The sequence below is a fragment of the Oculina patagonica genome, chromosome 6, assembly GCF_052425735.1.
Source record: "Oculina patagonica isolate OP01 chromosome 6, crgOcupat, whole genome shotgun sequence".
In the NCBI taxonomy this organism is placed as follows: Eukaryota; Metazoa; Cnidaria; class Anthozoa; order Scleractinia; family Oculinidae; genus Oculina; species Oculina patagonica.
The window spans coordinates 26,899,372-26,913,311 of NC_135763.1; the positions used below are offsets into that span (position 1 = coordinate 26,899,372).

The 13,940-nt window shown below is 39.0% G+C and overlaps 1 protein-coding gene across 2 annotated transcripts; it reads right to left on the minus strand.

The window, feature by feature from the left end:
* Positions 1-201: 201 nt before the first annotated feature.
* LOC144658296 (uncharacterized) lies at positions 202-8,478 on the minus strand. Of its 2 annotated transcripts, none has more exons than XM_078518704.1 (4): positions 8,289-8,478; positions 6,337-6,375; positions 4,576-4,980; positions 202-2,224 (listed from the first exon to the last, which is right to left on the minus strand). In XM_078518704.1, the coding sequence occupies exons 1-4, from the start codon at positions 8,413-8,415 to the stop codon at positions 1,896-1,898; spliced, it is 900 nt and encodes a 299-aa protein (XP_078374830.1). In that variant the 5' UTR covers positions 8,416-8,478; the 3' UTR covers positions 202-1,895. The 2 variants fall into 2 exon arrangements, with proteins under 2 accessions (XP_078374830.1, XP_078374831.1); XM_078518705.1 differs by lacking the exon at positions 8,289-8,478 and adding an exon at positions 8,044-8,130.
* Between the last annotated feature and the right edge of the window lie 5,462 nt (positions 8,479-13,940).

Here is a 13,940-nt window from a genome sequence, read left to right on the forward strand (position 1 = left end):
TTCGGAAACCCCCCGGCTCCGCCATCCCTGCTTTTGTTAAAATTCAGTCAATTAAATCATGTCCCATTAGAAATACGTAAAAGGTTTGACACTGGCTTTTTAAAAACAAACAAACGTTTTGTTAAAATACTTGGAAAACGTTTCAACCTAAAAGCTTAAGTCTTCATCGATCGGTTTAGGTGGAATGAAAACGCGTTAAGGCATTGATTATTACTTTTATTAATTTGGTTAAAATTCTTTCCATTCTAATCTCTCATGGCTGTCATAAGATTTGGTAAGGTAAGGTTATAGATATATCTTAAGAATTAAAACTCTATCTAAATTAAATTACAAAAATTTCTTTTGTAACAAATAACAATTCAAATTCCACTAGGAAAACAGCACTTTTTAAGTAAAAGTTTTCCCTTACTACAATGTTATTTCATGCAAGTCTTATCCAACCTAGACTTTGTATAAGCCTACATTATTTGAAACAAGTATAAGTTTGTTGCAGCTTGCAGAATGCTATTGAATGTCTGCAGGTAGGTGCCGTGGTTTGGTTTAATTGGGGAAAGTAATGGAAACAGGATAATAAAATTCGCATTTGCACAAAACAACCCAATGAATGAACCTTGGGAATTGCAGACTTTCAATCTGTACCTGGCTGCCAGAGGTTGTAATTCTTAGTGCAGACCGCAAGGATCTGCATTTTGGAGACTACAATGGTTTCCTTATAAAGAAAGCAGAAAGTAGCTCCACATGTGCAGTGAAACCATATGCTCTGCTCAATTGTTTGTTCTTTGGCTAAAATAAAATCAATTAAACAATTATATATTATTTTGACTATCACGTAACATGTGCTTGGCACAAAGGTGACATATGGCTACATGGCCAGTCTTCTATCTCAAAATTAAGATGATTGAATTTTATGCCATATTTATTACTGTAGGCTTAAGTGATTTTTATTATTTTTTTAATTTGCCTCAACCCTCCAATAAAAGACCATTTTAGTGGCCATGGTGACTAAAATTTTGGAGCTGGTGACTGAATTGGAACCGAAGTTGCCAGCCTGGCGACTAAAATTGAGAAGAAGGATTGAAAGTGTGAGCTTAATTTAAATTTAGCGCTTAAATTTGTTACTGGTGACCAAACTTGAGCAGTCAGTGGCTGAATGGCTGGCCAGCCACTAAGGAAAAAAAATAAACTTTGAAGGTCGAGCCAGCATAGCAAGCATGCCTGCAAAAATGGAGGTAGAGGGAGGAGGAGAAGAGAAGTGGGAACACTTAACAGCAAACCCGCTCCTCTCCTATCCCCCTCTTCCTATTTTCTGCAAGCCACCCCTGCATCAATTTTCACCCGGTAAAAATGTCGAGAACTTTTTCTTTGTACAGAGACACTTGTTACGCAGCCTTATGTTTATTAGCATAACCCAGCGGCCCTCTATTGGCAAAATGTGCGATCTGATTGGCTTCACAGGTGTCTTTTATCGATCGTTAGATGGCTCTTGGAGCACATGCTCAGTTTTTCGCTGAACTTTTTCAACAAATCCTTCAAGAAATAAACTTTAGCAGTATCGTGTGTTTAATAGATCAGCCACTGGGTTATGCTGAAACAATTAGACAGCTCGCTCTCAGTCTTTTTTTTCTATCAGCCGGTAGAAACCTTGAGCTAATGTTGTCTAATTGTTAAAAATGCCTCAATGTATAAACAAATTCTAGCAACAACCATAGTACTTTTTGAAGAAAAGTGTTAACATGGGCTGACGTTTCATCAGAGTCTTACCCATATATTTATCAGTAACGGATTTGTAATATGATAACTACAGTTCTTGGCTTAATAATGTACATTCACTGGTTAGTTGAATTGTTCTATGTTTATATGCCACCTTTTACATTTTAGGTATGGCAGCTTTTGTATCAATCCCTTTCAAACCCTTCCGAAATTCTCTTGCGTAAGTCTTCAGGCAACATACTATCAGGTGCGGTCTTGAGTAACAGCTGTTGTAGTTGCACTGTGTGCGGACCAATAACCAATTCTGGTTGTGCATTTTTGTTTGCTGTGTCTTGTACAAGGAATCCCTTGTAGCCAAGTCGTGCTGGCATGTCTTGGTGACGGTAGATGAAACCGCCTGATCTTGCAATGCCCAGAAGTCGTTCAATTTCCTTATAGTTCGGGTCACTTGGAAGAACCTGCCACTCTGGGTCACGACGACCAGAAAATATTGCCAAAGATACTTTCAGGTTTCCTGCAATGAAAACAATAACTACCTTATTATAGGAAATTACCGGTAATGCAAATTTCAAAAATTTGCGTTAATTTAAGTCACGTTAGTTTTTGTTATGGTTAATTTCTACGCCGTCAATTAATTGGAGTGAGTTTATTTCCATGACATTAATTTCCATCATTTTGGCCCCAATATCGCTGCGTTAATTTCCTTCATTTTGAAATGTTGCACCCTTTTTCGCATTAATTTCCTTTCTTGGGAAATAATTTTTCCTTCAATTCGCATAAATTTAAGTTGCATTAATTTCAAACACCTTAATTAACACAAGCGTTACACCCCTTATTAAAGAGTGAACACTTAAAATATATCTGGGATGTTCTTTGTGTTTAAACCAATTACATGCGAGAACTTCAGACCGCAGAAACCACGTACAGACAACGAATGGTTGACATCGGCCACAGAACAATATTCGGTTCCTTGTTTCGCTCCAATTTAAAAGTAAACACTAATTGTAGTTTCTTCCTTTTTGAGAACATTTACTGCCCTTCTGAAGAATATGTTTCAATGCGCCCAACACTTCGATTTGCCCCAGAAGTCACTGATTTTCAAAAATTGTAACAAATTCGTATCTTCAGTTACCGTTCGCCTGATGGCATGTTACAATTTGTACATGAGGTAAGCTTGCATTTGCCGGTTGTATCTCACCTCAACTGTTGTAGCAGACCTAAACACTGATAGCATGGAGGTTCGTTTCTTTAATAACAGTAAAACGAGATGGTGGGAAGGAAAAGCGAAAATCAAACGACTGAGCGATTGAGGTGTTTACTTCGCACCAATCACACCAATATTTTGAATAATTTTCATCTGGAGCCTTTAAGGTTTGTGCACAGTCTTACGATCACGGAACCTCTGGTTGCCTAAGGGTTGAAATCGTTTGCCGAAATAAATGGAAACCCTTGTTCTTCTGAAAAATCAACAGATTTACAATCAGTAACAAAAACTCCACTGTAATTTTGCATTTTATATTTTATATTCAGCTTATCGTGTTCATTTATATCTTATGTCTAGACGTGTCTACATCATACCGAACCATGTGTCAAAGCGACAAAAACGTCGCTAGAGTAACCGTCCTTTTTTCTTTCAAAAATCCCTGAAACCATGTTCTGGATGTGGCCCTCGATATGAAAGAAGTTCTTTAAATTTCTGAAAAAGACAGAGCGTGATCCTGAAACAAAATAAGAACTAAAGTTGATGGAAACCCATTTACTGTTTGTGGTTTCGGTGGTCTGAAGTTCTCGCATGTGATTAGCTAAACACAAACATTCCAGATATATTTTGTAGTGTTTACGCTTTAATAAGAACAGCTGTAATTTCCTATAAGGTAGTCTACTTATAAATGACTATAGTTTAATTTCGATAACTCTAACCCTCAGTAACTCGAACTCCCGCTAACTCAAGCCTTTTTTGATTCCCCTTCAGGTCATTTTCTTACTACCGGTAGGTAATTTTACCCTCGATAACTCGAACTCCTGATATCTCGAACCTTTTTCAATTTTCCTTGAAGGTTTGAGTTATCGGGACTCGACTGTTCCGGTAACAAAAAGTATGATTAAGGTCTGCAAGTTCCTACGACTAGTGCCCATTTTTGTCAAAGACCAAAATTTGGTCCATGGAAGTCCCCAGGTCTTGTCCATAAAATTAAGGTTGGCATGGCCACAAGCAGACAAGTGTGTAAAGCTTTTAAGGAACTTGCTGCAGGGACTTGAATCCCCATGCATACAGGGCTGGAAACTAAAATTTCTGAGCACTCGCCATCTGGGCGAGTGACCTTCAAATTGAGCTCGCCCAGATCAATTTTTTCTCGCCCAGTCTCCTCCATTAAAGAAAGGAAAATTTAGCCCCATCCCCTAACAATTTTAATCGCGTTCGATACTCATCGTGCCACAGTGGTGGTCGATCATGATACAGACTGCAATCTATTTCTTGAATGAAAAATCGCCAAAAAAAGACCTTACTTCACAATTTAACCGTGAGCATGCTTACTTCAAAAGTTGAAACGCAGTTTTAAATTTGATACGTCTTCCCAAATTCCCGTATGTTGCAAGCAAAGTGTCGAAATTGTACAGAAAAAGAGGCGGGAAAATCAGGAAATAGCAATCTTGCCGCGTTTCGTGGATCGGTGGACGCTTATTTTGAAAACTATATTCTGGATATGAAAATCGTACTCGCCAAACCGGGTGAGTGATCCGTGATTTGTACTCGCCCGACAGTTTTCACACTCGCCTGGGCGAGTGGGCGAGCGTTAATTTCCCACCCTGTGCATATCGGCCTTTATGATTCTGCCCCTGGGTATTAAGATAACTTTGCATTACCAGGAGTTGATCCAGGTGAAGTTGTCATGCTGGTCGAATCACTTGATGCAGTCACTACTTGTGCTTCAGGTGTGGCAGCTCCTGTATTAATCTCCTTGGAAATATCATTAAGGAGCTCTTCTGAAAATATACCATCAGGCACAGTCTTGAGTAACAGCTGTTGTAGTTGCACTGTGTGGGGACCTAAAATCAACTCTGGTTGTGCATTTTTCTTTGCTGTGTCGTGTACAAGGAATCCCTTGTAGCCAAGTCGTGATGGCATGTCTTGGATACGGCGGATGAAACCACCTGATCTTGCAATGCCCAATAGCCGTTCAATTTCCTTATAGTTTGGGTCACTTGGATGAACCTGCCACTCTGGATCAGGACGACCAGAAAATATTGCCAAAGTTACTTTCAGGTTTCCTGCAAATGAAACAATGAAGGAAACATGTTAGTCAGGATATAATAGCTTAGGAAAGTAATGCCAAACCTGATATATACACTCCACTGAGAAGTGAGAAGAAAACAAGGGCTCCCAAATAATTATAATGAAATTTATCATCTTGTTTAACAAATGCCAGCCAAGTAAATGTTGCAAAAAAATGTAATTTATTAACCCACATCACTGATCCAGGCGCGTAGGAGGGGGGTTCGAGGGGTTCGAACGAACCCCCTTTGGAGGTCAATAATGGAGGACCGAAAACACAAACTGTTTATTTTTAGCTTTTAGCAAATAGTGGGGGAATGGAAAACAAACTTTGAGAGTTGCAGCTTTTAAATTACCCTGCACGAAAACGCTTAAAGTATCGGGAAAGTATTAAATTGTTAGGAGAATGGATCTTAGTGCCCTAGTATTATATGTAGTCAAAATAATCCCATTGCTGAAAAAGTATTTCCTTAACAGGCGTCCGGGATTTGATAAATGGAGTATCAATAAACAAAATGCGGGGATTACAATTTCGGGGGACCCAGGTGATACGTGCATTCATAGTTAGTACTAACTATGGTGTATTTAGTGCATATTGACGATTTGACGCCGCTTTTAGTACATTGAAGGTGGAGCCGGGGTGGGGACTTAACCTTTGCAGCACACGTCAAGCTTTTGTAAAACGTTTAGTGTACTAAGCCGGTATGTATGTATGAATGTATCAAGTTAACAAAACGCCGAAAATATTGTTGTTATGACTAAAAATACCTGTTATTTTACACTCCATCGAGTTTGAAATATTGACGTACACAATGCTGAAAATAGCATTTCCGGGCCTCTAGATTCAAAATATTCTGGGGGGACATGCCCCCAGATCCCCCTAGAGGCTCGCGCCTTCGGCGCTCGTATTAAATAACCTCCCTTAATAAATATTCCTGTCAATACGAACACCCTTACAAAAACTTCAGCTACGCGCCTGTGATCAGTTACACAGAACAGCTTAGGAGCTTGTTGAGACGAGTATGTGCAACCAAGATCAAGTTGGAATTTAGAGTTTTGGTTTTTTTGGAGGGAGGAGAACCAAAGAACCAGAAGAAAACCCTTGGGGCAAGGACGAGAACCAACAACAAAACTCAACCAACATGGCACTAGGCTGGAATCGAACCCAGGCGACACTGGTGGGAGGTGAGCGTTATCACCACTAACTGTAATAACATACAGTTAAAAAAATATATTAACATTCAACGAAATTCAATCAAGAAAAATATATGGTAAAAGTCACAAAAACACAAGTTGAACATTGTGATAACCTTATAGGATTGAGGCAAAGCATAAAAATAATTATTAAATACCTTTTGCAGTTGCCATGGTGGAATCACTTGAGGTCGTTACTATCAATCGAAAATGAAGAAAAAAAAGTAAGTAAAACCAGATGGTCTTTTCTTCACAAACACCATAATTTTAATTATATGATCCATATAGTTACAAATTATAAGATTTTTGCACTGGAAGACTGGTACCCATAATATTGTTTGCATATAATTTTAATGATAACACCCTTTTTTGCAAAATGGTATAAACTGAACTGGAATATACAATCATTGATCTCTAATGTCTTATCTGTAAAGCATGCTATTTTTTACCCCACTTGCAAACTAAACCAAAGTACAAGCACAAGAATTCATGTAAACCAGGGTTCGTACACATGGGTCATGGAAAACCTGGAAAGGCATGGAATTTAGAATTTCATTTTCCAGGCCTAGAAAGTCATGGAACTTAAAGATGAATTACAGTCCGTACTGCGCAATCTCGGCTGCAATGTTTATGTGAGCCTCACAAACAAAGCAAAACTAAAAATTACGTGACAAACTTATCTGTTTCTTCATTATTAACGCCAGATATCCTTGCAGAACAAATAATAACAAGTAGAAGAACCTTGACGCTATTTCAAACCGACGTTTCAGCTCATCGGAAGTTCTTGAACGAAGCGAACTGTAATGGCGGACTAAAAAACTTCATGTATGCTGTCACCGAAGTGTAACGTTTCAACGAATTCAAAACAAAAACGTAAACAAACCCCGAGTCTGCGCAGTACGGACTGGAAATCAGCTTTAAGTGTGGGTCATGGAAAGTCATGGAAAATGGTATTGATTGTACAAAATAATTAAGGCAGGCTTTTTTAGGTCATAGAAAACTTTGAAAAGTCGTCAAAAAAGTCAATGGACTTTAAAAAACTCAAAAGAGCACAAACCTGTAAACACCAATGCAAGAAATACAAGGCAAGCAAAGGATCAAAACATTTTGTTAAATGTAAAATTTTACACAAAAATGATATTTAGTTTTAACCAGTAGTGTCATTAGGTGACCTGTTGCCAGGTACCTGTTCAAACCCGTAAAAAAATATGCTTGCCATATTTTCTGTGTGAACTAGCTAGGGTTGACTATCCCACAAGGTTTTATTTTTCGTTAAGTAAAGCAGAAAATGGTAAAGTCATGAACGGGACCCCCCTTTTGCAGCTTTGCCACCCACAAGTCAGATGATCACAAAAATTAAGAAACCCTCTAGCACGTAGCCCTAAGAACGTCTGCGTAGGAGGCTATCTAGCACGTACCCTACAAGCTAGAACAAACACTATTTCTGACCCGACTGAATTAAATTTGTACTGTGCTTTTTCCACCCCCTGTGTTCAGCACTAAGAATCCTAAAGATTAACCCTGCATCATCTTTCAAAAATTTATAAAGTCACTACAAATTATCGAGTGTTCGACGCCTGCTGAGCGCAGAACGATCGATAATTTGATTCATTCGAATTCGATTATCGGTCACGTTTAATTAATAATATAGATCCAAGTCGGGCGAACAAAACTTCCCTAAATGGTGAAAACTACCATATTGTTTACAAAAGAGTGAAATAGCGTGTGTACATTATAATATTATATAGGATTAGATACGTAGATCAACAGATCTAAATATACTTTAAGCTTCACGATCAAACTCCTTTAAAATAAAAAAGAAATGTCAATTCCATCAAGCGAACGCTCGCCATAAATTTTCATACCATATCAGCTCATCAAGCAAGAAGGCAGCCACCTCAAGACAGGATTTTCACAACCCCATTACAAATTATGGCCAATAATAATATGTAAATTACTTTGTAAGACTCGTTCTACGCATGATTACTAAAAGAACTGAATGCATAATGAAGCACAGGCGATTTGGACTGATGTGGAATATCTCACGACATGGCTATATATCGACTCGGAGCTTTATAACGTGGCAAAAATATCGTAAAATTGTATTTACCAGGAGTTGTTCCTCTTGTCTGTTTCTTGCTGGTAGTTTCACTTTCACTTGAAGTCCTTACAAGGAAAGCGAAGGCAAACAATAAACAAATTTCAAGAGAACATTTCGTTTTCGAAAACATCATCATTATTTGTGCGTGGAATGCAGTGAGCTAAACAACCTTCGTGTTGGGTTCGTGAAATTTCGGCACGAGCGAATGTCTTCCGAAGAGTACTATAAAGTATGGGACCCAGACCTCCTCGTGTGAACGAGAGGGTTGGAATTATCGACGGAATGGCGGAACGACGGAATGTCACTAGTTTGGTTCAGCTTCACCCTGGTTTGCTTGCGGTTAGCTTCACCCCGGTTTGCTTGCGGTTGGCTTTTACTCCGGTTTGCTTTACGGTTAGCTTAGGGCATTATCGCCGTTCCGTCATTCCGCCATTCCGCCGAATAGAGTCACCCCGTCAGGAATGAACGCACTACTGTATTCCGACCCCAGGGGGGGTACTCCGGGATCCAAGTGACGGGGATGTGCGAAGGATTTTTTTGGGGTCGAAATTTTCGATTCCGGGATTTTTTTGGGTAGGAGAATTTGGCAGGTATTTTTTTGGGTGACTTGATTTAAATAGGGGATTTTTTGGGGTATTTAAATGAAACTAAAGTGCCTTGGCGCGGCCTTGGCAATTAAGGGGTAATTTGACTAGGGATTTTTTTGGGCGTTGTTTTTTGGTCCAGGGATTTTTTTGGGTAATGTCGGGAGACTTAGGGATTTTTTTGGGTCCTGAGTTTTGCCTCCATTCGATCATCCCCGTCACTTTGATCCCGGAGTACCCCCCCCCCCCCCTGGGATTCCGACCGACAACCTAATATATAAACAGTTCAGCATGAACAAGTACATGGAAGAGAGTGGACTAAGCATACAAAGCTTTGACAATCTGACTACCGGCTAGCCTCAAGCAAGCTTGGAAAAGCTTCTCGCCAGACCCTGTCCCACGAAAAAAGAAAAGTAAGGCTTACTGTTACTTCAGCCCTCTGTTCCGTTCCAGTCCTCTGTCCGGGTAGATTAGAAAAGTAAAAACATCTGTTCTGACCATAAGGGCGTAACTAGCAAGAGGCAAGACGAGGCACTTGCCTCGTCTTGATTTAAATTTTTACCCAAAATTAAAAACAAAATTTGTTTTGTTGGGAAAAATGTCTCTGAAAGAGTTTCAGAACCCCCGAGAAAGATCTTGCCTCGTCTATTGCATAGGTCTGGTTAAGGCTCTGACCATGGGCAGACGAGCTTGCTTTAGATAAATTGACTATAGTCACAAATTCTTTGTTTTTCACTCTCGTTCTTCTCTTCCCCGAGGGTCCCAATTGGGTGGTGACTTTTACGGTTAACCGTTAAAATTTTAGCTTCTTTACGGCTAACGGTTACTTTATATATATTTTCATTACGGTTAACAGTAGTGAAAAATTAGTTTTCATTGTTTTTGAAAGTTAAAAATTAATTTCCATTATTAAAAAACATTTTAAAGGTTTCACGACCATTCTGGAACGGTGAAGTGATCTAGTCTGTTTTATTTATAATTACTGACCAATTTTTCACGGTTAACATATTTTACGGCTAACGGTTAAAATTTTCCAGTTTTTACCAGTGTCACACCGGAAGTTACATCGGTGGCGGACTTTCGTCACCGAACGCTCAAGCGTTTTGTAGCTATTTTGTACTACTTTGCCGAGGCAAGTTGGAAAATCGCTTGGTATTTCTACACCGACATCTCAGCAGGTTCAAATGGAAATTTTGATGGAAAAATGGGAAGCATTTTTGACTGCCGGGTATGTAGTCTTTGAAAAATCGTGCCCGTGAGTCACATAAAGTTCGTACAATTTGTGCAAAACCAAACTGACATTGTAAAAACTCGCTTGGTATTTCCGACCGAAAATTGAAATACTGAAATACTCTCGGGAGCTAGGTTTCAATGATCATTTTTGTTGATATTGAATGTATTGATTATTCATGAATTTTTGACTGCCGGGTATCTAGTCTTTTGAACAACCGTGCCCGTGAGTCGAGGATTTTATAGTACGCCGAAGCCAAGAGAATTCGTCCACAACAAAAGCAAAACATTATTTAGAATCGCTTCGCATTTCTCAGCAAATATCGAATACTCTCGCAGGGTTTCAACTTCAGTTTTTGTAGAAATTATTCTATAAGAGTTGACACCGGAGTCAGAGAACGAATTTTTTCTAAGTGTCGAAGAATCAAGATTTTGTAGTATGCCCAAGCTCGAAAATTTCCTCAAACACAAAGCCAAAACTATAATTGAAATCGCTTGGCATTTCTAAGCAAAGATCTATAGTTTTGAGGAGGATTGGATTGGTTTTTCCGTGGAAATTCTAGAATAATTTCAGACTGCCGGGTATGTAGTATTTTGAAAACACTTCCCGGCTGCCGGGTATCTAGACACAATGTTTATTTTTATTTCACGAGAGCGTTCAGTAACGAGCTACGGCTCCTGAGCTCTTTACATGTGGATAAATTAATTATGTCTATTTCTAACGAAGATGAACTGTTCAACAATCATGGCATGAGCATGGGACAAAGAAAAAATCTGAGTCCCCGACTGGAATCGAACCCATGGCCTCCCAGATACCAGTGACACCGCGGCAGACGTTTAGTTGTTTTGCTTCGTGAATTGCGGTGTTTTAATCTGCTGTCGTCGTGGATTACAAGCTAAATATGACCGAAACCATACTCGATAGATTTAAAAAAGGTAAGTCGTGGATTCACTAAGGTTTTGATTCTGAATTTGAGCAGTAGATGAGCTTTTATAATAAGCTTTAATAAGTTTAAGCTTATCTTTCACACAAGGCGGGAAGGCGGAGTTTTACTTGCCAGTTTCACCTAATCGATTAACCTTGACTAAATTCATAGCTTTGATTATTTTCAGTTCTACATTTATTTATCCTAAAACTTTTGGAAAATAAGAGCATGCAGTCGCTTATTCGTGTTTGTTTTTCGTTCAGAGGTATAAAAAACTCAGTTTGATTACACCCGGCAGTGAGTTTCGATTTTTAATTATTCGGTTTTTGGTTTAAAGCAAGTTGTAAAACAAGTCTATGATTCTGCTTTTCCTTTCAGATTGAAGAGAGAGAACCGGTACGATAGTCTGAAAGTTTGGTAAATTGAACGCCATGTGTGAATCTGCAAGTTTCGTGTTCGCGCGTGAGGCAGCCACACGGACTGTAAATGTGGAAAACATCCGCCAAGTCAGTAGAGGAATATATTCGACGTTGTGAGGAGGATTAAGAAATCAAATTGCCTTTGTCTTGAATGAAAACACATTATAAACTTGTTTAGCTTCTCGGCTAACAGCTTTCAATCCAGCAAAAACTCCAGGTAGTACGGGAGTATCGCTCGAAGACTCAATCTCATTCTTGTTGAACCAAGCATGCAAACACTGAGCAAATGTTGTTTTCTTTCTTGTTTTGTGACTTTTTTCTCAGTGAAGGCAAGAATTATCTAACTCGCCTAAACCTGAAAGTTCAGTGGTTCTTTATTTTGGTCTTACGTAGTTTTCTTTCTCATTTGTCGCCCTTTAATTTGCAAGCAATTTAAAGTGGGAAAAGTAATAGAAACCGTGAAAACGAATTGCCGCTGTCGACTGTCGAACGCTAGCGACCTACAAACTTCAAGCATCATTTTCAATGTTGGTGCAAGCAGGAAACCCCATGGTGCAAAAGTATGAAGCTACAAAAATAAATAAACTTTTGAAAGAGACCATTCTTTTCCTTAAGTTTCTTTGCTATTTCTTAAGTTTTGTGTTTAAACTTCGCGCGACGGGAATTTTGTATTTACGCGACTGGATTACATAGTCAACCGGAAATACAAAACTGACCGGATGTTAATTTTCCACCCATGCGCAGTGCGTTCTGCCGCGGTGTCGATACCAGTTGGGCGCTCTTACCAACTGAGCTACGAGAGACTCATGGTGAGCTGGGCCATTTAATAGGTCGATATGTGACACGCGTCCTGCATACTGCAATGTCGCAATCATCAAGTGTGTAGTAAATAATAAAGATGGTAAATTTTAAGCTCTGTGATCACCGCGAGCTTAACATTTACCATCTTTATTTAAATTAAGTTTTCATATAACGCGCGCTCTGATTGGCTGAAACAGTGTACTTTATCAGAGTCCAGATGTACGGAGGAAATGTCACGCCATCGACCCAATATGGCCGACCACTATTCCCGAACGTCTTTCTCGGGTTTTGTCTTGACCCTTTTGACCTGGAAAAACGAGAATGAAAAAGAGATTTTAGCGTCAGTTAATTTAAAACGTCCTGTTCCTAACAGCACAAATTGCACGGCGACAGAAAGGGAAATTTCGGTACAAGTTACGGAAAAAACACCGAGCCGGAAAGTAAGCTTAACAACAAAACAACCAACCAAAGATTTGTACACAACTCAAGGCCGAAATTGAAGACATTATAACGAAAGCAGAAACGAAAAAAACGAAAGATAGTACAAAATGGGCTATCTGAGTTTTTGAATATGAGTTTCACATTATTGAAGTACGGAATTTTAGATAAAACACGCACAGCTACATTTTCGTGTAAAAAAACAAAACAAACAAACAGCAATTCGAAAAACAGAAAACTAAATTAGCTAGCGAATACACACACAACTCAGACTTAACACATACTGAATAATTTTTTCTGGCGTTTTCAAAACAGCTTGGTGCCGTGATCATGAAAGAAAAATTGCCAAAAGCCTTCACAAAATGACCAATAAAGAAGCTAGACAACAACCTCGGTAAATTCTACGCCGAAGCTCGCGAACAAAAGACGGTGAACTTTACTCGAGGTCATCGCTTCTTGGATTTCGCAACGCTATCGAGAGACACCTAAACAATTCACTCCTAAACCTAGGAATTTTTATTGCAAAAGGGGTTGAATTTCAAGCTTCAAACAAGCTGCTGCAAAGTTAGAAAAAATTGAACAAGCGCGAAAACAAAGAAAACATCGAACACAAGTTTACCTGTCATTCCAGAAGCAGACGTCCAGAAATTAAAAACCTCCAATACAATTCAGGAAGACAATCCTGTTCCTATATCCTTAACAGTACAATGAATGGAAGGCCACAGCAATCACAGCAGCCGACTCTATTTTTTCCCTTGAATCCGATGGTTGTAAATGATTCGCGAAACACGCCGCACGGCCGCATTTTGTGAAGTACCAGCCGCAAGCTTTGAGCAGTTTGTTTTTTCTAGTTGTCAAGTTAACAACGTGCAAGTTTTCATGGGCCAGAATTCAGCCGGTTTTCACTGAACAGTCTACTTTTCTATCCTGTGTTGTACTATAAAAAGTCCTAAGAACTTCAAGGACTCGTGTTAAAATTCGGATTCCACTTGACGTTTTCAGCTTGTGGATTTCTGAACTTTGATGGTTTCAAACTTGATGGTTTGACAGCTGTTGACAGCTGATGTCTTATTCAACCAATCAAATTCTTTTACTACCATTTTCGAGCGACCGTGAAAGGCAAACTTTTTTCTGCGTTTTCTCACGTGTAAAACATTCAAGTTTGTCTAGACAAACTGTCGCGTTTTACAAGTAAACCATTTAACGTTGATTAACGTAAAAAATACTCTCAAAATAAAAATAAATAAATAAACAATCGCTGAT

Bases quoted from the DNA above. Each gene is read 5' to 3' on its own strand.
- LOC144658296 (XM_078518704.1), bottom strand. From the start codon at position 8,415: ATGATGATGTTTTCGAAAACGAAATGTTCTCTTGAAATTTGTTTATTG. The intron at 6,376-8,288 runs GTAAATACAATT...TTCGATTGATAG, and splicing joins GACAAGAGGAACAACTCCTG to TAACGACCTCAAGTGATTCC. The intron at 4,981-6,336 runs GTATTTAATAAT...TTTCATTTGCAG, and splicing joins CACCATGGCAACTGCAAAAG to GAAACCTGAAAGTAACTTTG.